Below are 24951 nucleotides of genomic sequence, written 5' to 3' on the forward strand. Positions count from 1 at the left end.
TTGACCTTAAACTTGAGGTTTTGGTGATATGGAATGGCTTGGGTGGGTACACACTGTAGAATGCTAACTTGATATGGGATGGTTCTGTTACCCCTGAGCACCCTGCTTTCGTATTGTGTGCTTTTCTGTTTCCACTCCCCATCATGCCCTTTTTACCTTTCTTGCCAGCTAATTCTTGCTCCTTTGGAAGGTTCTGTGAAGGCATAATCTCTGGCAGTTTTCCCTCAGTCTGGAGGTTGGACTAAATACCCCTCCTCTCCGTTTACTGTGATACTTGTCTTTGCCTCTTTTTAATCTTACTCTATCTCTTGCCATGTATCAGTATTATTGAAACTGTTTATATGTGGCTGCGAGTTCTTTGAAGTCAGGGCACCATCTTAGTTTTCTTTACCAGGCAGTGTCTTGTGCAGTGTCTGGCTCTACATGTTTTTGTTGAACTGAATCAGGTAAATTTGAAGGGAGACTGTGGGTGGAAAGATACATTGGCCCAAATTGTAGATATCTTTGCAGACAAAAGGCATTCAAATGTTTGATGAACGAAGAAAAAGAAACTAGATTATATTGTTTTGTGAGTCTTGTCAGTTTGGGGAGAAAAATAACTTCAGGTCATTAATGCACTCCAACTGGTGTGTTATCCTGACCCTATCAGTTGGAGTGCGTCCACATAAAGTACTATTCCTTTTGAGCTACTTTTCAGAGGTGATACACCCTTGTTAGCTGACTCCATGACACCTAGAATCACATTACCTGCCATCCCTATCCCTTGTTTCCTGGGGTTGCTGAGGCCTACATCTGTTCTGTGCCTGCTCTGCTCTTACCAAGGCTAATACCAAAGAAGGATTTGCCAGTGTTTATACCTAGAGCAGGGGTTGGCAGACCATCACCTGTCTTTATAAATAAGGTTTTATTGGAACACAGTCACACCATTCACTTACACATTATTATCTATGGCTGCTTTTGTGTTCTCACAGCATGGTCGCACCGTTGTGACAGAGACCATCTGGCTGGCAAAGTCTAAAATATTTACTATTTGATCTTTTACATTAAAAGTTTGCTGATTTGTACCTTAGAGCTACTTAACATTAGAAAGACAAAGCCTTATATAATATCCAAATTGGGTAGTCATCTCAAATTAGGAATTAGGAGACTCTTGAAAAGGGCAAACATCCTGTTTGGTGGGACGGTTTTGTTAAATTTCCTGTTGTTTCCATTTTGCTGCGTGTGTCACTGAAGATTGTCCACATTTCTTACTGTGCCTCAAATACATATATTTGTATATGAAATATATATTGTGAAAGTTTTAAAATTAATCTCCTTAACCATATACAAAATACTGAACACCAGAGTCAGGTGTGTGAATTCCACATTGGAAAAAAAGTTCGTATCCTTGACAGGCTGCTTAGTGTACAGAGGCTTCAATACAGGACTTCCATTAAAACAGTTTAAAATATCAGTTTATATGTCTCCCTCCCTGTTGCCTGCTGCCCTTTCCCCTGCCTTCTGTCCTTCAGTGGGCAGACCAGTTCTTTCCGGTTTGACCAATTCTTAATATTTCTGAAGATAAGTGGGCTACTGAAGGCGGAGTCCTGGAAGTGTGAGGTTGAGTGGCGTGTAACTGACCCTGGCATGTCACCAAGGGTGATATTACAATTGTTTGTTGACTAGTCGGGACCTACGTCAACTCAAATGCTGGAGCAGGGCCCGGGAGTGCCTGGAGTTACTCCTCAGCTGTTGGGTGTTGGGGAGGTCGGGGGTTGCTGCGGTTGGGAGCTGGCCGAGGCTGGGGGTGGGGTGGGTTGGAGGGTTTGGGGTAGCCAGCCGCTTTTCAGTCTTGCCTCTACTGATGTGTGTTACTCCAGTAAAGCTAAGGCCCTTTTGATTCATTCATTGAGCAAACATGTTTGAAATGGCTGTCATGTGACCGCTAGATGTCCTCGTAGGTATTGGGAGTTCAGAATGAGTGCATGTGCTTCTTCCCATCGAGTGGCTTACAGACAGATTTGTTTGGAGCAGTGAGGCAGGAGGTAGGAGGATCTACGTGGGATCAGGGAGGAGAGGTTCTGTGTTGGTAACACAATGCATGTCCAGTAATGCTCTAAGTGTTTTAGGTTAAAAAAACAAAACAAAACCGAAAAAAAACCCCAACTTTTCGCATCTTGAACTGAGCCTGTACATTATGCTTTTGTTTAACTGTAATTTTTGTTTATGAAGCTGTTTCCTTTTTCATAGCAGTTACTTCTTTTTAAGGATATAATTAAATTTGTATATTTTAGGTTGCTTGCCTGATTCGAGTTCCTTCTGAAGTAGTTAAGCAGAGGGCACAGGTATCTGCTTCTTCAGGAACATTTCACATTTTCTCTAACATCTTATGTCAAGAGGTGAGAATATGTTTTTAAGCTCTCTTATTGAGAATATTGTGTGGCAGCTAATAGGAATACTGTGGCCCTCATCTTAGGAGCCTTAGAAGAGACCTTAAAGCTAAATTTATTGTCCAATTATAGCAACTTTTTATGCTAAGATTATCTTTGCCTTTCCATTGTTTTCAAAATTTTTAGTTTCATTTTTATTTCTTTTTCAAATTTCTAAACAACCACACTACTAAGTGTGTGTCCTACATTGCAGTAGTCTTATCATTCTTTTGGAATCATATATGGAATAAATAGTGAATATGTAAAGTGAATAAAGATATTATATTAAAACATCAGTATAGAATTTGAGGACCCATGGAAGAGACCTGTGGTAATGGACTGATATTAGTGACCGATGTCGTAATGTTTATATAAAAATGTAATTCCTCTTGTACTGGTTCATGTTAACCTGTGGATCAAATTTCATGTGTGCTGGCCATGTGGCTAGGGACCAGTGAGCTGCTCTTCTTTATAGTTTGTACAGAAGCCCTTCTTTTTCTTTAAAATGGAATCAGTCACATGAAAATTTCAGTGAGTCTAGGTTTTAGAAAAGGTTTATTCTTTTATTTATTTATTTTTTTATTTGAAGTGGGCCTCTCACTGTTGTGGCCTCTCCCATTGTGGAGCACAGGCTCCGGACGCGCAGGCTCAGCAGCCATGGCTCATGGGCCCAGCCGCTCCGCGGCATGTGGGATCTTCTCGGACTGGGGCACGAACCCGTGTCCGCTGCATCGGCAGGCGGACTCCCAACCACTGCGCCACCAGGGAAGCCCTAGAAAAGTTTTATTCTTAATCCCTCTGTCACCTAGGTGAGAAGACATTGAGCGTTTAATTGTATGATTGAGATCAGTTCAGTAAAGGGTCCCTGTTGAATCGTGTGGATAGTTAAACAGATAAGTCAAGGCTTGTCTAGAGGTATCTCTCACTATTGAGAGATTATTCATGCATTGTGACGTCTTATAGTTGAAACTATAAAATATAGTTCTGTTCTTTTGTGAAAGGATAATTGGCATTCTGTGTGCATTTGGTTTTGAAAATATGTTTATTTAAAGCTTCTCAAGTATTTTTTTTCAAGAGAAGAAATGTTGAAAATAAGTAAAGTTTAATATGTAGTCAGCTTTATTGTTAGAGATGTTCCCATTTTAAAGGGAGCCGATCTGAGCTTTATGTACTTTAAGCCAGTTTAAAAGCTTTAACCTCTTATAGAACTGTAGTCATTGTGAATATTTCAAAACTCAAACTTTAGAAAAGGTAAATCTGCGTCGTGCAGAATGTCATTTAGAAGTCTCTGCTATTCTAACTTTCTGAGGTCTTGGCTTTTTGTTTGTTTCAGGGCATCCAAGGATTATATCGAGGCTACAAAAGCACTGTTTTAAGAGAGGTAAGTAACTTAATTTCCAATATTGAACTACAAAAGAATGATATGCTTTGTTTAGTAAATTTATTTGGAGAGACTGGTTTAAAAAATTACAAAGGGAAATGATGATCACTTTTGAAAACACTGTTTAGTCTTATCTTGGCTCTTACATCTGATGACTGGGTAGAATGGGTCAGCTGAAAGAGCAGCCCCAGTGGTCAGAAGGCCCATCCTAGAGCTTCAGTCTTATCATAGGCGGCTACATGGCTGTGATAGCTAAGATATGAAGAAATAACTACTAAGGGTAAGATATCAAGTTAATTACTGTAATATACAGAATGAGTGAAAAATTGGTAAGGAAAGAAGCACCCTGGGAGACAAGTGTCCCAAAGGTCTATTTTTATGTGAAAAATCATGCAGTTAGCTCTTGTCTTCCTGATAGCAAAATATGATGAATTGGGAAGTTCAGTCTGCACTGGAGAGCTGACCCTGCCCGTGACTTGCAGTGCAGTGTGCCCCCAGAGCAAGCCTTCCAGTTCCGAAATTCTGCGGTTCAATATGTGGTCAATGTCTTCTTTTTTTGGTTGAAAAAGCAAAGTGATTTTAGTACATATATTACTGCAGGAAGCATGTTTTAATTTTTGGCTCATATAGAGGAGGCTGTTTTGAAGTTTAAAAGTTGATTTATAGATAACTGGGGTATGGGATATAAGAGAAGTCTTTGTTTGGTTTGGGACATAAGTTTTTTTTTTTTTTTAGTGAGTTTAAATCCTAGGGTTTTTTGTTTTTTAGCTTTTTGACATATAATTGACAAATAGAATTGTGAGGCATTCGTAGTGTACAGTGTGATGATTTGATATAGGTGTACATTGTGAAAAGGATTAGGACATAATCTATTAAAATACAGAAGAGATTCAGCATACCTCTGCTCTGAATCCTTGTTTTCTGTTTGGATTTCCCTTGGATGCTAAAACATTCTCATTTATAAAAATGTGTTTAATTTAAATACATATTGTCATAATTAGCAGAATATTGAAATCTTTGAAGTCTGAATTTTACTCCCAGGTAGTCTTTTTGTTTATTTTGTTTGTTTGCTTGTTTGTTGTTAGTGTAGATTACAGTCTTCTTTATGAAACACCAGCACTGTTACATGTTATTTAAAGCTTTGATTTCCACAAAGTAATAACCTTTAGTGTAGTGTGGTGTAGTTGATGTATATCTTGGAAAAACTTCTGAAGGCAGACTGAATGTTTCAAAATTAGTTATTTGTGTGAAGATGACTTCTGCCTTTCAAAATAACACCTGCACTGTATCTTCATTCTGTACTTATTTTCCCACTCACTAAACACATGTTATTTACTCAGGTTTCACCTCGGTGAGGTGCAAAAAGAGACGACGATAAACCTTTTTTTGTTTTTCTGAGAGATGCTGAATAAATGAATGTATTTACATGCCAGAGAATACTGGTTATGCATACAAATAGATAAAACACATGTTTACAACTGCATTCTGTTCTTTAAAAATATTTTTTTTTTTGGTGGTACGCGGGCCTCTCACTGTTGTGGCCTCTCCCGTTGCGGAGCACAGGCTCCAGACGCACAGGCTCAGCGGCCATGGCTCACGGGCCCAGCCGCGCCGCGGTATGTGGGATCCTCCCGGACCGGGGCACGAACCCGTGTCCCCTGCATCAGCAGGCGGACTCTCAACCACTGCGCCACCAGGGAAGCCCTAAAAATTTGTTTTGACATATGTCACACTAGTAATTAATTTCTAGGCTGCATTTCTTGCAAAAAGTGTGCCCCTAGTGAGATGACTTTGTTTACTCAAGATGGCAGTGCTTTGTTGGAAATTTAATTGGGGTCTTCTGCATTATGCATTTTCATAAAAATATCCTTCAGAACTGATTTTAGTTGAAATATTGCTTTTGTACAGATTCTCTCATAGAATGAGAGAAGAGTTACTGCTAAATGAAACATCGCTTCTTTTCAAAATGAGAAAAATAAGAAGTGACGTATTTGCTTTAAACAACATTTTTACATTATAAATAGTTTCAACTCTTACATCGTTCTGACACCAATATCAAATCTTTTCGCGCTAAATGAAACATCGCTTCTTTTCAGAATGAGAAAAATAAGAAGTGATGTATCTGCTTTAAACAAAATTTTTACATTATAAATAGTTTCACTTCTTACATCGTTCTGACACCAATATCAAATCTTTTTGCCAAGAGCTTGTTTGATTGTTTCAATAAGAAAATACATTGAAGCCTTAGTGAGAGTCACCAGGAAACTCATACATTTATTCTGTATACAGTTTTTTCTTTAAAATAGTTTCATCTCCCTCGCGGTAGCCCATTAGAATGAGATTGAAGTTTGAATCCATGCGTGATAAGATAGATTATGTGTGATCTTTAGATTTTGTGAATGCTGTCACATGGTTTTTACTCCATTTGATTTTTGTGGAGATTGCATGCTTATCCCTTATGTTCTCCTAAATTATTTTAGTTACTGTGAATTTTAGATGGAGTCTAAGCAAGGTGAACCGATTATACTCTTTACCTCACCCTTTCAGTATTCATTTTCCTCATGATCTAGGCCAAATTAGATGTGGCGAAGCATTGTGGGGCAGTGTGGTTATTCCAGTAAGATGGAAACGGGGAGCAAAATCACAGCTGCTTTCATAGCCAGGCTAATTTCAGAGGGTCCGTTGTCCCAAAAGTTCTGTGGAGGGCAGCCTCATGACCTTGGATGTGAATTAGAAAGAAAGCAGAGAAAGGCAAGTCGTTTCCAAAAAAAAAAAAAAAAAGTAGGAATAAGTTAGGCTCAGCAAATGCATTTTATCCACACATTCTACACGACAGTCATTTTAAGAGTGCCTGCTGTGTCTTGGGCACCACGCAGAACACTTCTGCCCTGAAGGATTCATATTCTGGTGGGGAAGGAAACGGGGGGCAGACACTTTACAGGGCAGTGTAATAGGGCTGAAATGACACGTATATCCAAGATGCAGCAGAGGTTATAGAGGAAGCAGTGCTTGAGTGGTACCCAGTATTCATTGCATTAATAAAAATTAGTCTGGGCTGAATTCTTGAAGAGGTGTCACTTAGAAGTAGTCCGGGAGACAGGAAGATGTAACAACACATACAAAGGCCCAAGGGTGTGAAAGAACACACGTTGTGTGTACCTTGCTTATCGAAGCACAATTGGGGTTTTCACACCCAGAGAAGAGGCAGGAGTGATTTCCCTCTACCTCAAGCCGGCGCTTCAAAAAAGCACTCACCCAAGTTGGGTATTTTCCAGGAGGAATGGTTGAACCTCTCACCCCAGCCGAATGTTTGCCAGGGACCTGGAATCAAGCACATGGGAAAAGCTCTTACAAGAGCCTGACATATGTCCACTGGAGTTTGGAGGATAAACTACTGGTTTTTAACTGTTATCTGCAATGAGTCTCACAGTGAAATGCAGTTGGAGCGGCCTCACTGGCAGGATGTTGCCGTTTTGGTAATGAGTAACTCCTGGCTTCTTTTTGGTAGATGAGTGTAGCAACTAAAGAGATCTGAGATAGGTGAGAATTATCTCCCCCTCTCACCCTTATTTTGCTCCCAGGCTTCCATAACGCAAGTCTCCCACCAAATTCTGTTACACATGCAATCAAAATCAAGCACTCGGGCGGGCCAGAACAAGTCATTCATCCTGTTCTGTGAGTTCACTGAAGCCCTCAATCTGTCCCTTTAGGTGCAACATTCCCCACTCTGACTGCAAAGTTCACTCGCAAGTTCCAAACCCAGTTTCCCTTATTGTCTATTTCAGGCAGTGAGAATTTCCCCTAATCTAGTGGCTGGAAACAGGAACCTTTAGGAATCAAGCCTTAAGAATCGTCCTTCAAATCCTCTTTCCCAGCTCTATCATTTCCTTTCCCCCCAAGGTCTTCATGTTATATAAGTCTCTTGTGTGTTTTTCCAGAGCTGCCCTATCCTAGGTGTTTAGCATCTTATTTGATTTTTAACCAAAATATTTTAGAGATCATTTTATATCACTTTATAAGGGGCACACTTTTTTATGACTGTGTAGGACTCCATTGTACAAAGGGATCATTGTGCCACCACTTCCTCATTGGTGGGCAGGACAGACATGCTACAATGGATAATACTGTTCCTGTGTCATTTCATACGTGGTTGAGAATGTTTGTAGGTTAGATGCTGAAAAGTAGAATTTCTTGGTTAGGGGTGTATGGGCATTTGTAATTTTGATGCAAATCGCCAAATTGCCCTTCGCAGAAGTACCAGTCGACCCTTTTGCACAGTGTGGGAGCTCTCTGTTGACCCCTGCCACACCAACGGTACTAGCAATCTCAGAGATGAAAAATGATCTCACTGTAATTTTAATTTTAAGTGAGACTGGGCGTATGAACATATATCTGACAACAATTTTCTTCCTTTACTGTGAACTGATGGTTTGAAATTATATTGAAGTTATGGTGAGAATTAAATGAAGAGATCCATATGAAGTGCTTTCTATAGACCCTGACACGTAGGATGTGTTCAAAGTATGTTAACTATGCTTGATAGTACTCTTGGTAACTGAAAGAGCTTTTGACAGGAAATGACATCTCAGTGTGGAATGCCAGTGTCTCACTAGCTGTCTGCTCTTGGCAAGTTACTTAACCTCTCTGAGCCATTTGCCCCTCTGTGCTAGAAACTTTGTGTCAGCTGTTCTTGCTGCAGTCTCACGAAGGAGGTATTGCAGCAATATGGTCTGCTAGGACCAGAGATGAAGAAAGCTGCCTCTAGGCTGTCAGGTTCTTGAATGGGGATGCAGCCTTGATCTGCCTGCATGTAAATGTGTGAATGCCATTTCATGATGATGAATAACAATAGTTGTGTTTGAGCTAGAGGCTGGCTAACTGTTACTGCTTAAAAAGCTTCTCAGCTACAGTTGGAGAGTGTTTTATCCAAATGTCTTGTAGAATGGAATTGTTTATTCACTTAACAGATTGCAACCTGCAACTGATTTTGTGTTCGCTGGCTACTTCTGTAGGAAAACAACCTATTGGTTATAATAATGTACAGTTACCCTAATTGATAGTTGAACCAATCAAAATTACTAACATAAATGAGTTGGAAAATTTTTTATGATTATTCTTTTTTGGGTCACGTTGGTAATTTACTGGAATTTTTTCTCCAGATAAGATTACCCACTTAGAGGAAGGCTTTCTTTTTAAGATTGCAATACTTGAATGTTTTCTGTTGAAAATATTTTCGTGCAACTGTAGTTAGAATTATTACTTTTTTACCATTCTTAAGCCTGTGTACTAGTTTCTGCTTTCATGATGGAAGAGAAAAAGAAGTGTTCTCTGATGAGAATTTTCCTGCTTGTATCAATGCTCTGTATCATTGTGTGTCTTTGTATGAAATTGTTTCCTTGGCATTATCTCTTTCTTTCTTTTTTGGTTTATCTTTATATTTTTAAAAATTAATTAATTAATTTTGGCTGCGTTGGGTCTTCGTTGCTGCACGCGGGCTTTCTCTAGTTGCGGTGAGCGGGGGGCTACTCGTTGTTGCGGTGTGCGGGCTTCTCATGGTGGTGGCTTTTCTGGTTGTGGAGCACGGGCTCTAGGCGTGCGGGCTTCGGTAGTCGTGGCTCGTGGGCTCTAGAGCTCAGGCTCAGTAGTTGTGGCTCACGGGCTTAGTTGCCCTGCGGCACATAGGATCTTCCCGGACCAGGGCTCGAACTCGTGTCCCCTAGCATTGGCAGGTGCATTCTTAACCACTGCGCCACCAGGGAATCCCCTGTCTTCACATTTCAGTTTTGTCTGTCTATGTGTAATTACGCCTGCTCTTCCCAGACAGCATATAAGTTACCCTTGAAGACAGTAATTGGGTTTTGACCTCTTTGTAGTATGCACAGGCTCTGCAGTAACACCTTCCACAAGCTCAGAGCTCAGTAAATATTCGTTGCTTTTTTCATTCCTTTAAGTTTGATTGTCTTTCGTTCAGATGCTGTTAGACACTGTGACTGTTTCAAAGTGCCGGGGGAGCTCTATGGGGTTTGGAGTTATGCTGGGTGGGGGTCAGCCTCTGACACGCTACATTGTAAGGTATTCGCATTACATAAGTGCTGAAGTACCAAAGAGTGTACCCTTTTCTGAGATTTCCATCTTCTTACACCTGGAAAAAATAGTTTTTATAAGCCTGATTTCATTAGAAAAGTAATTAATTCCCTTTTTTTCCCATATATTTAGTAATTCACTATAAAGGGAAAAAAAGGTTGTAAATCTTTCCAAACTTTTAATGTGAAATCGTTTTTTAGTTAAAGTCCAATGCAAACATATTGAACCTTGTTTTAATCCTACATAATTCATTTTATTAACTATGACCAAATAGAACATCTGTTAAAATTCCATAACGTTAGCTTCATGGGAAAAGAAAAAAATCTGCTCTTGGAATTTGTTCATTGTTTTATTGTTCAGGCTTTCAGTAAATGTGTAAGAAGACATTCTTATTAATGGGAATATTAAACAAATGAAAATGAAATATTGCCTTTAATCACAAGCGGTTTATAAAATGTCACCTAATGGCATTTACTTTATTATAACTTTAGAGATGGTCTGTGAGGAATGCACAATACTTCATTCTTTAATCCGGAGAACATAAAATTATTACTCCTCAAATATGGATTTTAGCGTAGTTTTTCATCATCTCTTAAATAAACAAACATTTTTAGAAAGAACAATTTAGTAAAATTATCTTAATGTGGAAAAATTGCTTTAGCCGTTTAGTGCATATTTTCTCATGTTTTGTTTACATAAAACCAGCTGCTATTTACTTTTCTCATTCTTTGGACAGATTTCATTTTGCACTGTACAGTTTTGAAAAGGCTACATATTTCCATTGTTGTGTGTTGGCTATGTTGTCTAGAAGAGATACTAGTTCCTGTGTGTAGGGTTTACTGAGAAGTAAATCAATAGTATGAATCTTCAGTGTATAGGAAACGTATAGGAAAGCTGTTGGATAAAGGTGGAAACTGTCTTTTAATTCTTTTTAGATGTTAGCATCATACACCATGATGTTGAAGTAGCTTTGTCTAGGATGTTCCTTTGTGTTTTTCATCTCATGTGAAATATCCTGTCCCTTCATATTTGTGTGTTAATTTAGATGGCAGATGGGCTGTAAATAACAAAATCTGACTACAGTGGCTGAACTAAACACAGTTTAGTATTAGAACTTTTTTGTTTTCTCACTCTGTAACAGGAAATCTGGAGATGGTCCCTCTAAGGCTGGTGTACTGGTTAAATGAGGGCATGAGGATGCAGGCCCTTTCATTCTGCTTGGGGAACCTTAATACTCTGGCTAAATTACTCATGGTTACAAAATGGCTGCCACACTTTTTGGCATCACAGCCCCTTTCCAAGTATGAAGAAGTGGGAAAGGCAGGAGGCATTATCTGTCCGTCTGTTTACTTGGAAAACAAAGCTTTCTTGGGCCAGGTGTCTAAAGCTCTCCTGAGTTGCATGGGGATTGAGAAGTTGAATATGTATGCAGCTTTTCAGTGTGGTAGGTAAAGGCTGGCAAAGAGGGGCTTGGGACTGCAGTCACCACTTGGTGACTACCACTTGGTGACTGAGTCACCACCCTACCGTGTCTGTTGTATTTCATCTGTTGAAGTCCTTCTAGTTCAAGTTCAATTCCTTCCGAAAGGGAACCATTTCATACACCGCTGACTTAAGCGCCGTAGTTGGGGACCCTGTTGTTCATATCCAGAGCACTTGTCTAGACTACAATTATTTGGACATTTAATTCTACTCTGTAAATTTTGATGTCTGTTCTTATTCTTTCCCCGCCACCTTTGCCCTTGTGGGAACAGTGTGGAAGCTCTTCTTTAAAAATCATTTGTCAGTCTCTTTGTAATCATTATTTTGAAAATGGAATTTATTTCAAAGTTACTTACTTTTTTATACTGTTTTGATTTTAAAGATCTCAGAATACCTGTGTTGATATACTATATGTAGACACTTTCCTTAAAAAATATGTAAATCACAATTGAAATAATAGCTAATGCTTACCAAATATTTACAATGTTTCAGTCACTGTGCTAAGTTCTTAGCATGCATTATTTCAAATAATACGGTAACCCAAAACATGATCCTTGCTTTGTGGAAACTGAGGCTTAGTAAAGCTGTGGTTTGTCCAGAGTCTTTTTTTTTTTAATGATTTCTCCATTTATACACTGCTTTTTAATTAATTAATTAAATTTATTGGCTGCATCAGGTCTTGGTTGCTGCACGTGGGATCTTTCATTGCAGGGTGTGCGGGCTTTCCTCTAGTTGTGGCGCGTGGGCTTAGTTGTCCTGCGGCATGTGGGATCGTAGTTTCCTGATCGGGGGTTGAACCGGCGTCCCCTGTGTTGCAAGGCGTATTCTTAACCACTGGACCACCAGGGAAGTCCCTTGTCCAGAGTCTTACATCCAGTAAGGGAGGAAACCAAGGACTTGAGAGCCCATGATATTAGCCCCCATGGTGAGCTGTATAGTTTGCATTTTATACGCAGACAAATTTTGGGGGAGAGGAAGATATATGTTTAAAATTCATAGTCCATATTTATATCTTTCTCATTTTTGAAACTTTAAGTAGACATTAGTGCCAGGAGTTTGGGGAAAATAAGTTCTCAGCAACTAGAAGTCTCCATGACGTTAAAAAGAAAAGTTAATCAGAGGACATAAGCAAAAGGAGATAGAGATATTCATGGAGAACAATGGCTTCTAAGTGCCTATTATCCCAAATGTTTGCTTGATTTGGTCTTATCATTCAGGTGTTAGTTCACATGTTCCTTCTCTGAGGGGCCTACTTTGACCACTCTAGCTAACATACACCTGCCAGAACCCCGATCGCTCACTTGGTACCGTAGCAAGTACCGTTATCTGAAATTATCTTCACTTTTTGTTTATAAATTTATTTCCTGCGTTCCTCTGATAGAATATACACACTTTGAGGGCAAGTGCTTCTTGCCTGTTTTGTTCCCTTCTATTAATCCAACACCTAGAAGATTCCTTGACATACAGCACACTCAGAAAATATTTGATGAACAAACCAAGGACTTAATCACACTTTTCGAAGTAGACTAGTTGTAAATACTTAGATATTTAAAATCTCCAGCAGATGCTTAGGCCTAAGATGCATTTGGCAAGAATTATGGAGTTAGTCCTCACTTAATTCCCAGGCAAGTTAGTGGTTTTCTGCCATCTGAACTTTCTGCACTTCCAGTGAGCTTAATTTTCTCCTTGTCTCTTCTTATCATATTTCCTGGTATTCTTGTGTCTTCTGCAAATAGCCCTTATTTTAATTTTGTCATTTCTTGTTAGGGGGTGCTCCTATGAATATTTTATATATGTAAAACACTTTTTGACATATGAAAATAGTAAGCAACTTATTCATGAAGAAAATCTTTTATCAGTTACGTGCAAACTATGTCCTATGAACACTGGGTAAAAATTACTCTTGAGAGTCTTAGGATTGTGTACTATCTTATCGTCTGAGCAAACACCATCTTATAAGAGGTATTAAGAAAGAAACTATATGTATTAAGAAAACCAAATGTGAAGGTAAAATCTAGAATGTTTATATATGAATAAAGGATTGTGGTTGCAGGGAGTCATTTAAAAGAGCTATTGAAAATGGGTTTTACTATCTGGTAGCAGATTACCCTGGGGTTATATAATGATAACAGCTACAGTTTGAATTCTGATCATGTATAATACTTTACTTGTATTTTTCTCATCTTCAGATAAAACTGTAAGATATTAACCTTTTTGTTTGTTTGTTTGTTTTAAAATTGATCAGTAGCATGGGCTTGGAAAAGCAAGCTAGTTAGTATATGTAGTATATGGCAGGTCTGGAAGCAGAGGCCCAGTCTATGTGATTCTAAAGCCTGTGTCTCTGGTTACACTTCGCTTCCTGCTCATGTTTTGCAGATAAATTCACTATTCATTGCGCTCAGAATTTTTCAGTAAATTGTGTGAAAACAAAGTGGTAGTATATCTGTGAGACTTGGACCGCATCTTAACTTGAAGGGGAGCACAGTTTCTGAGTGTTAGAAGATTCTAAACAATAGAAATGGAGCCATCTATACAGGCAGGACACAGTGAACTGTGCTTTCTGAATTAGGCAGTAATATTGATTTCAACATCTTCTTTCCTCTAGCCTTTGTGAAGTTTGCTTAAAAATGCTTTGACTGATTTTAGCCTTCTGTCCTCTTTTGTTTCCTGAGCTTTCGCATATATTCTGAGAAATAACCCAGTAGATGGGAAAGAGTTGATAATCTTTGGCATTGAAATGGTTTTGGTACTTAGCCAAATAATTAACAGATAATTTGTTGACTAGTGGAGAAGCAGAAATTGATGAGAGGGTATTTCTTTTCCTTTGTGAAAACACTCTGCTTTTTGTTATTGAATTTGTTGATGCAAAGGTTGCGTTATAGAAATGGCACACTAGAGGGCACACAATGTCTGTGTTTTAAATGTTGGTGGCAGAAACTTCAGTGTGTCTGAACCTTGAAGCTCTTGAGTTGATTGCTTGGCACTTTTTAAAAGTGGTTCGAATTAAAAAATAAAAAACAAAGCTTAATAAATAGTACTCTCCAATCCAAGGTTCCTGAATAATATTATTTTATTTAATCCATACGTACTTCATTATTCATCTCTCAAATACAAGAACCAATAGGTATATTTAACATACCAAAAATGAATATCACAGTCATAAAGTATTTCCTTCAAGCTATTTTTTTAAAGCTGTTTTTCAGTTACAACTGTAATTTCACATTTGGAAGAACTGGCAGACACTACTTTATTCAAGTGATGAACGTCAAAGTCACAAAAAAGAATTGTCACACCCAGGAGTAGACGAAGGAGACACAACAAGCAAATGCAGTGAGGGATCCTGGGAAGAGAAAAAGAATATTAGGCGGAAAAACTGGGGAAATTCAAATAAGGTCTATAATTTAGATGTTAGTATTGCAGCAATGCTAATAGTTGGTTTTGATAATCATACTCTGGTTAAGTTCTTAACATTAGGGAAGCTAGGTGTAGGGTATATGTGAGCTCCCTGTATTGTTTGAGTAACTTTTAAGAAAGTCGATAACTTATTTTTAAAAATAAAAAGCTGGGAATTCCCTGGTGGTCCAGTGGTAAGGACTTCGCACTTCCACTGCAGGGGGCCCGGGTTCAATCCCTGGTCGGGGAACTAAGCTAAGATCCTGCAAGCCGCGTGACGTGGCCAAAAATAATAACAAAATAAAAATAAAGAGCTGGGGAAAAAAGAATACCAGATTTGGACATTGTATGAAATACTTTATTTTTAAAACGATCTTCTAAAATAATGACAATTTAAACTTACAACTTAATGAAAATTTAAAAAAAAAATTATTTATTTATTTATATTTTTGGCCGTGTTGGGTCTTTGTTGCTGCACGGAGGCTTTCTCTAGTTGCGGTGAGCAGGGGCTACTTTTCGATGCGGTGTGCGGGCTTCTCATTGCGGTGGCTTCTCTTGATGTGGAGCACGGGCTCTAGGCGCACGGGCTTCAGTAGTTGTGGTGCACGGGCTCTAGGGCGCAGGCTCAGTAGTTGTGGCGCACAGGCTTGGTTGCTCCTCGGCATGTGGGGTCCTCCCAGAACAGGGATCGAACCCGTGTCCCCTGCATTGGCAGGTGGATTCTCAACCACTGCACCACCAGGGAAGTCCTTAAAATTTTTTTATCAAAGTAATAATTGGTAGCAATTCACATAATAGAGAAAGAAGATTTTACCTTGAAAAGCAAGTCTCCTGCCCTGTCCCTCCTCATTCTAGTCCCACTCTGCAGAGGTAGCCTCTTTTAACTGTTTCCATTTTTAGTTCTTCTTATTACATCCATATTTCTGAATAATATGTTTATGCATCTGTGTCTTCATTTGTCAGTTTAGACACACTCTCCTGAGCCTTTGGAGTGGAGGGTGTGATGGAGCTGGCATTATGCTCCTCCCCAACCTTTTTCGGTTACACAAATTTCATTCCTCTGGTTATTTTAGAAACATGAAGTCATATATTTGAGTCTTTATTTCTTATCCCACAAACTTCCAGCATCTTCTTTCTTTTTATAAGATGAGGCTCTTCCTTTTTGCCACCATATCCTCTTTCACCTTCAAGTACCACTTTCTGGATTGACTTTTTCTCACCTACGCTTTGATCCTAGATTATGAAGATGGCTGACAGTTTCATCCTGTCCTTCACTCACAGTCACTTCTTTCGTGACGTTTCTGGGTTGATTCTAAAAGTTGAACACCAGTGAAAAGTTGAACGCCAGTGAACTAGTGTGTGTATTATGTGAGACTTCATGCATGATCACTAGGCCATGTAGTGTGCAGGGTTATTCTTCCTTTTGTGTTGGTAACACATATTCCTGTGTTACCCTGAAGGAGATGTTTCCAACATGGGAATCAAATAGACTCTCTTTTTGCATTCCATCACTTGGTAAAATTTGTCCATATTTTAATTTGCTGAACACTTGGGGCATGAACTTTCTTATGTTTTTTCCCTTTGGAGTTTATAATTGCCTTTTGGGGGTACATGATTTGCCTCTTTCACTTATTTAGTGTGACAGCCTCAAAATCATGGTTTTTTGTGGGTTTTTTGTTGTTGGTTTTTTTCCTCCGTTGGGAATCTTGGAATCTTCCGTCTTCTACTTCTAATCCACCGTGACCATTCACTGTGTCTGGACTTCTCACTGCTTTCCTGGGCTGGATTTGCTGTCGCCTGGAGGTGTTAGAGCACATTGGTTCAGGCCACGGGCTTGGCAGGCAGACTACCTGGGTTGGACCACCGCTCTGCTTCTGACAGTCTTACACTTCTGGTTCCTTACCGTCCTAATCTAATGAAAATATTGGAAGGCATAATAAATATAAGGATATAGCTCCTTTGTTTCAAGGCCTTTATTTTATCCTGATTTTTTTGTCAAGTAATTAGCTTTCTCTAATTCCTAATATAACTGAAAAAATTTCTTACTAACAACACTTAATGATAACCATTCATAACAATTCTTCGGCCTCAACTGTGTTTCATTGATTTTTTTTTTAAAGAGGAGGCAATTATGTTAATAAGTTATGATTCTTAGAGAAGCATGCCGATCTTATCAGTTTAGTGTGTATCCTAACTATATTTGGGAAATAAGTGATGAAATTTGTGCGTAGGAAGCTTATAAACTGGTACCATATTTTCTAATAAAGTTCCTCTATATCTTGATTTACATGTGATGAGTTTTCCTTGTTGTTTATCCGTGAATTATTCCATACTTCTGTTTTGGGAAATAGAGTGATGAGCAAGTTAAAAATCACTTTGGGATGAAGTTTGTTTTCTTCAGAGGGTAAATTAAGTATGCCTTTTGCCTGGGAGCAGATATCAATATTATCTGTGTTTAGAGGAGACAGTGATATGTCTTACATGGAGCAACGAGGATCTTGTGAAAGTTACACTCTGCTGATTTATCTGTTGGTTCATGCAACCGTTTACAAAGATTCTTTCTTCTTCCTTATGGATGTTTAATAAGAGTCTGAAAAAATTGTGTAGATAACACATTTGAATCATCAAGTTTTGGACTAGTTTTGATTAAGTGAAGGCACCAAAGGGTCTGGTACATAGTAACCTCTCAGTAAGTTCTTGTCACTTTATTTTTCTGTATTTGAAGGAGGAAGTAGATTGAATTTATCCAGACTCTGCCACTTTACCAGACTAGGTACTTTTCGTATGTTTTTTCATTTAATCTTTACAGTAATCCTACAAAGAATCATAAATGTCAACTGAGTGCTTGAAAAGTGCATACCCCCTACGTATCTAGTCATGATTCCCAGCCAATCTGTAGTGTTCGTCTATCTTGTAAACCATGTTATGAACTAACAGGCAGTTGCCTATTCAATACCAATGAGAAACTGACATTCAGTGGTGTTAGTAACTTGATCTACATAAAATAATACAGTTAGCAGAGGGCAGAGTTGGGCTCGGAATTCTTTGACTGAACTCTTATGCTCTTTTCATATCAGTGTATGTATTTCCTTTTCTCTGTTGGGAATGTAAGTAAGTAGGCTTTAAAATGCATAGTAGCATCTTCTTTTTCTTTTCTTCTCTCTCTCCAACATTTTATTTTGAAAAATTTCCACTTACAGACAAGTTAAAACATGTCTTTTTCCCACAATTCACTGACTAACATTTTGTCCCGTCTGCTTTGTTCATCTTTCTCGCTACAGTATTTTTTCCTGAAACACTTTAATAGGAAGCACACACATCCAAGGATAGTTCGTCACTAAATATTCAGCATATGTCTCCTAAGAATAGTCATTCCTGTCATAACTACAATACCATTATCCTTCCCAAGAAAAGTAACATTGATGCATTCATATTATCTAATATACGGTCAGTTTTATTAGTTTTCCTGTTGTCCCAATAATAAAGCTTTATAACTTTTTTTTTTCCTCTCTCCAGGATCCAGGCAAGGATCACACATTGCATTTGGTTGTTAGGTTTCCCCAACCTCCCCGCCTCTCCCCCCTGCATGGCATTGACATTCTTTTAGAGTCCAGGGCAGAGTTGTTCTATGAACAGTTCCATAATCTGGATTGTCTGATTTCCTTATGATTATATTCAGATTACGTATTAAATTTTGTGAGTGTGCATGGATATTGCATGCATGATGCTGGGTACTTTTGTGGCATTGTGCCAGGGGTCACATAGTGTCCCATACTTGGTGAAGCTAAGTTTAATCACTTGATTACGTTGGTGTTCCCTAGCTTTCTGTACTTCAGAGGTTCATTTCTCCTTTGTTTTTGAGAGGTAATCTATGGGGTAATATTCTGAGACCATGTGATTATCCTGTTTCCCAATAATCTTTCACCCAGTAGTTTTAACATCTGTGGATGCTTCTTGCCTGAAGTGTTTATTACATTGGTGATTGCAAAATGCTGATTTTCCTAATACTGTCCTTTTCCTTTGAATTTGTTAGCTGGCATTCTTATGTAAAGAAGAGCTTTCTTCCTTTACCACCTCCTCACCCCACGTCTCCCCACCCCAGGTCCCTTTTTTAGTATCCCTGTATACTTATGGATTCTTTTTTTTTTTAATGGCTTAATTGTGATATAATTCATGCACCATACAGTCACCGATTTAAAGTAACCATTCACGGGGTTTCAGTGTATTCACCGATATGTGCAACCATCAGCACAGTTGTAGATTCTTTTTTATTTAATAATCATAACCCATTTCCATTATTACTCTTTTTGATGCTCAAACTGCCCCAAATTTGGCCAGTGGGAGCCTCTTCAAGCCTACTGTTCTTACACATTTCCCTGTTAGTCTTTGGGAACTTCCTTATTGGTATATCAAGGTGTCCCAGTCTTTGTACTTTACCTGCCCAATCCTGTAATCAGCCACTTCTCCAAGGAGCCCTTGATTCCTTTTAGTGGAGCATGGTGTTTGGAAACTAAGATTTGGATTCTAGCTGTATTACTGCATGTAGGCTTTTATTGGGCAGAAAAGCTTTTATTTTATTATTATTTAAAAAATATTCATTTATTTATTTGGCTGCGCCAGGTCTTAGTTGAGGCATGTGGGATCTTTAGTTGCAGCCTGCGAACTCTTAGTTGTGGCATGCATGTGGGATCTAGTTCCCTGACCAGGGATCGAACCCGGGCCCCCTGAATTGGGAGTGCAGAGTCTTAGCCCCTGGACCACCAGGGAGATCCCAGAAAAGCTTTTAAAAATTAAATACATTGCTTTTCTTCCTCCTTCCCATTTTCCTATATTTATCTCAGGCAAGAACAACAAGTAATTACTGCTTATTTTGTTTTTTAAGTTATCATACTGTAAAATTGACTTCTTTTTAGTGTACAGAGCTATACATTTTAACAACATGTATAGATTAATATAACCAGCAGTACGATCAGGGTACAAAATATTCACATCATCCCCTAAACTCTTGTGCTATCCCTTTGTAGTCATACTCATTTCCCTACTTCTAATCCTTGGCAACAGCGGATCTGTCATTTAAATGGAGTCATGTAATATAAAGTCTTTTGAGACTAGTTCCTATCACTCGTCATAGTGCTGTTGAGATTCATCCCAGTTGTTGTGTGTAACAATAGTGTGTTCCTTTTAATTATTCCACTGTTTGGATATACCACAGTTTGTTTATACATTTACCCATTGAAGGACACTTGAATTCTTTTTTTTTTTTTTTTTTTTTGCGGTACGCGGGCCTCTCACTACTGTGGCCTCTCCCGTTGCGGAGCACAGGCTCCGGACGCGCAGCGGCCATGGCTCATGGGCCCAGCTGCTCTGTGGCATGTGGGATCTTCCCGGACCGGGGCACGAACTCGTGTCCCCTGCATCGGCAGGTGGACTCCCAACCACTGCGCCACCAGAGAAGTCCGACACTTGAATTCTTTTCAGTTTGGGGCCATTATGAAGAGAATTGTTGTAAATATTCATGCACAGGTTTTTGTGTGAACATAAATTTCCATTTCTCTAGGGTAGATACTCAGGAATGGGATTGCTGGGTCATATGTTAAGTGTATGGTAACTTTATAAGAAACTGCAAAACTCTTTTCTCTAATACGTTGGCTGTACAATTTTGCATTCTCACCAGCAATGGATACTAAATCTTTGTCACCACTTAGTTTTGGTAGGATTTAAAAATTTTAGCCATTGTAATAGGTGTGTAATGACATCCCATAGTGGTTTTAATTTTTACTTCTCAAATGGTAATGATATTGAACGTGCTTATTTGCCATCCTTAGATGTTCTTTGGTGAAGTGTCTCTTGTCTATTTTTTAATCAGGTTGTTTCTTACTTTAATATTTCGAAAGTTCTTAATATGTTTGGGATGCTAGCCCTTTGTCACTAATGTGATTTGCATGATAATTACTTTCTGATAATCTCTAGCTTGTATTTTCATTCTCTGAACCGTATTATTTATAAAACCTTAAAATTTTGGCAAAGTCCATTTTATCAACTTTTTCCTTTATGAATTGTGCTTTGAGTGTCGTGTCTAAGAACTCTGCCTAACCCCAAGTCCTTAAGGTTTTCTCCCATGTTTCCTTCTAAAAGTTTTATAGTTTTATCTTTGACATTTGCATCTATGATCCATTTTGAGTTGATTTTTATTTAAGGGTGGGGTTTAGGTTGAGGTTCTTCTTTAAAAAATTTATTTAATTTATTTATTTTTGGCTATGTGGGGTCTTCGTTGCGCTCGAGCTTTCTCTGGTTGCGGCGAGTGGGGGCTACTCTTCATGGCAGTGCGCGGGCTTCTCATTGTGGTGGCCTCTCGTTGCGGAGCATGGGCTTTAGGTGCGCGGGCTTCAGTAGTTGCAGCTCACGGGCTCAGTAGTTGTGGCTCGCGGGCTCAGTAGTTGTGGCTCTCGGGCTTAGCCGCTCCAGTGCATGTGGGATCTTCCCGGACCAGGGCTCGAACCCCTGTCCCCTGCCTTGGCAGGTGGATTCTTAACCACTGCGCCACCGGGGGAGCCCTGAGGTTTGTCTTTTGCACATGGATGATCAGTTGTTCCAAAAACATTTGTTGAAAAGAATATCTCTTCTCCATTGATATGCGTTTGCATCTTTGTAGAAAATCAGTTGGCTGTATGGTAATGATATTGAATGTGCTTATTTGCCATCCTTAGATGTTCTTTGGTGAAGTGTCTCTTGTCTATTTTTTAATAGACGTGGGTCTGTATCTGGAACAAATTTGAGTTGGTTCCTTGTTAGGTGCCAAGCAGTGTGTTTTTTGTTTGCTTGTTTTTTCCTACTCAGGTATTTGTGTTCATATTTTTGAACATCCCAGTCTTGAAAGATGATGTTTTGATTTTCTAAGACATTTCACCTTTTTTTTTTTAACTGACAGAACTGATAAAACTCCCCCAAACTTATGTGTTTTCCTTCTTTTTCCCTTCTAAATCATCTCTTAAAAAAACTGATAGGAAGGACTAAAAACATTCTAAAACTTTTATGTATCTTTTATCCTTTTTTTCTTTCCATTTTTGTAAGAATGACCTATTTCCTCTTGAATTACTGTACCTTTAATATGTGTACATCAGTGGGTTAGAAGCTTAGTTCTTTATCTAACTTTGATTCAGGAGATAGTATTATTTCCTTATATAATTTGGACCGCTCATTTTATTGTTGTTGTTATTGTTGTTACATTGCCATATGGTATAAATAATCTTGACATTGACTTGAAGAAAGAAAAGGTGCTGTGTATTTTATTTTATCCAAACATGAAGCATCTTTGCTTGGAGAGTTATCCCCTTTGCACTATTCTATAAAATACAAGACCTGAAATGACTTATCAAGATGACTCTGCTAGTCTGTGGTGAAGGTAAACTGAGAACCGAGATTATTTGACTCTTAACGTAGCCCTCCCTTCCTAGAATGGAGGGTCTGCAGACTGTGGAATTTAATATGAAATATTTAATGCAAAAGACAGATTATGGAAATTTCCTTTGTATACTGCAGCTTAAAAGAAGTTCACCGTGGTTGCGAGATAAATATTGTTGCTCAGGTGATGATCCAGCGGTTTTAGGTCACCTGAAAATGTTTATTACGTGCGGGGCTCAGCTATGGAGTTAGCAGTGTGTGGATAAGACAAAAGAGGTCAAAGATTCTCCCCTCAGAGAGCTTCTGCTACTTGTATGTGGAAGGGCACGTATATGCATTTGTAAAGCAGTTCATCAGTAGTTGAAAACAATAGTGAAAGTGCTGGCAAGTATAGGAATGAATAGTCAGGGAGTAAACCCCTTCTCTGGATGAGTTGAATTTTAGGTAACCCATTTACAAAATAGAAAAAGGTGGAGGAGAGTAATGGAATCCGTGTGTCGATACTGGGGGAAACATTCTTAAAAAAAAGTATGCTAGCTGCCTTTAAAAGAATTTTTTTTTTTTTCCCCACCCCCGTGCCCGTATGCGAGCCTCTCACTGTTGTGGCCTCTCCGGTTGCGGGGCACAGGCTCCGGACTCGCAGGCTCAGCGGCCATGGCTCACGGGCCCAGCCGTCTCCGCGGCATGTGGGATCCTCCCGGACCGGGGCACGAACCCTTGTCCCCTGCATCGGCAGGCGGAGTCTCAACCACTGCGCCACCAGGGAAGCCCTAAAAGAATGTTTTTTATGCTTCAAGTGGTACTAAAACCCTGAGCTTGGACTTCCTGGTTGTAATCACGTGTACTTAACCTCCTTTTGGGGTTGGGACCTTTGTTAACCTTTGTTTTTTGAATGCCTAATTCTTGCCTCAAGTTAGAAGGGAAAAATAGAATTGCAAGTCAAGATGGAATTTGCTTGGAGGGCTCTCTGTAATGTTCTCATGTAAATTATAGGAATGGGTCTTAGAATATCAACATTAAATAGAAGAACTTAAAAAAAAATCCATCTGGTACTTGGCCCCCCGCCCCCCAAATCAGGGCGCTGTTAGCTAATTAACACTGCTTATAATACTTAGTAACCTACTTACAATGGGTTTTTCATTGATTACCAAAAGTAAATGTTAGAGTGACCTTTGTAAGAAATGTTTCCCTGAGGCTCAAATGTGTGAGTAGTAAAGGCAAACGCTCTGCCCTTGGCTCTTAGGTGTGCGATTTCGCTTCAAAGATTTTGAGCGAAAACCTCTTACCAGGAACACTTAATTTTGATTTTTCATGTTGAAATAAAGTTAGGTGCATGCTGACTATTACAGAAAATGACTAGATACAGAAAAAAATGTTGCCTAATTCGTTTCATGCAAATCAAAACCCCAAATCATTTACAACCCGTTTCACAGCTTAGAGAGTATTAAACAGGTGTCACCCATATTTTGGGGCTTTTTGAGGCATTATTCAACACATGTCAACTTGTGCTAGCTTTTGCATTTTCTCAAATTTGCTTGTGTGTGCATTTTTAATAAAATTATTTAAAAAATATTCTACTTTTTAATATAAAGAATTGGAGCCATCAAAGTTGGCAAGCATTAAGCATGCTAATTAGTTCAACATACTGACCAGTTCTCTGAATTATTAGTTCAAAGAAGCGTGTGGACAGGGATGAAATTAGATTTGGGCATTTTTCACTCTAGTTGTTTTAGGATACTCAGGGCTGCTTTGATGTGTAAATAACATGCTTTTTCATGCATGGTTCAGGATACATCAAACATGTTTAAAACTTTGTCTCAGATTTAGAACTCATCATTTGTATCCAGAATTGGATATACACACTTGTAAATGTCCAGCAACTTTAGAGAAAACTTTTTTGAGTTTGTGTTTGATAGTTAAAGTGCAGGATATGTTATTTTTCATAATATGTATGCACGGGCTTATTATTTTTTATAAACTGACGTAAATAGTTGTAAGGCGATGCATAAAATTTACTTTATCAACTGCTAAAATATATTCACTTATTCAAATGTCAGTTTTAAGACTAAGAGCTTAGGCAGCTATGAAAGCATAAAGAGTATGTGTTTGTGTGTGTGTGCGTGTGCGTGTGTGCCTACATACATATACATATATAATTGCTTACGTGCGTATATGTATATAAGTATAATTACATACTTTTAGCTGTTTGTGTGGTAAAGATAAACATGTTGACTTATCAGCTAAATGTTCTGTTTAAATTTAATTTTCTAATAACTAGAATTAAGAGCAAACCTAGTTGTCTGCACATTAAGTTTTACAATTTACTACCTCCTCTGGCTTTTATGTGGGAAAACTTGTGTCATCATGAATAATTTTTGTAAGGAAGGGCATCCATTCACTTAGTCTTAGTGAAATTCGACTAAGAGGGTAAGAAGTGAGAAACCCATGACTTTCCATTTCCCCCAGTCGCTGATCAGAAGGCTCCATCATAGGCTGTGCTCCAGCCCAGTGTTAGATGCAGGGGGCCATGTGACAAGAGTTCAGGCAGTGTCCTTTGTTGTGTAAGCCTCCTATTTAGAAATAATCTCAGAAATATTAAATAATAATGTCTTGCATTAATGAGAGAGTGTAAAACATACCCTTTTGTTTAGTAAAGTCATTTTTTCTTTTTGGTTATTAAACTACATGAGGTTTCATAACACATTCTATTTTGTGGCTTTTCTTTATCAAAATATTACTTTAACAGTGGTTTCTTTACTCCATCAGGTATTAGTATACTGAAGTTCTAGTTGCAGTTATGTC

The 24951-nt window shown here is 38.7% G+C and overlaps 1 protein-coding gene across 7 annotated transcripts in view; it reads left to right on the forward strand.

Moving 5' to 3' along the window:
• Positions 1–24951, forward strand: part of SLC25A26 (solute carrier family 25 member 26) — a 139946-nt gene that overhangs the window by 34275 nt on the left and 80720 nt on the right. For 5 of the 7 annotated variants that reach the window (XR_012323882.1, XM_073787526.1, XM_019947617.3 and 2 more), the window contains 2 exons: positions 2274–2378; positions 3742–3789. The exons of 1 other annotated variant lie outside the window; for it this stretch is intronic. Coding sequence is in view for 5 of the 6 variants with exons in the window: in XM_073787526.1 (XP_073643627.1) it covers positions 2274–2378; positions 3742–3789 (153 nt within the window). In the remaining variant the exon portion in view is untranslated. The remainder of the gene's footprint in view (positions 1–2273; positions 2379–3741; positions 3790–24951) is intronic. One more of the 7 variants, XM_073787527.1, reaches the window with a different exon arrangement.

This window comes from Tursiops truncatus, chromosome 10 (genome assembly GCF_011762595.2).
Source record: "Tursiops truncatus isolate mTurTru1 chromosome 10, mTurTru1.mat.Y, whole genome shotgun sequence".
NCBI classification, from domain to species: domain Eukaryota; kingdom Metazoa; phylum Chordata; class Mammalia; order Artiodactyla; family Delphinidae; genus Tursiops; species Tursiops truncatus.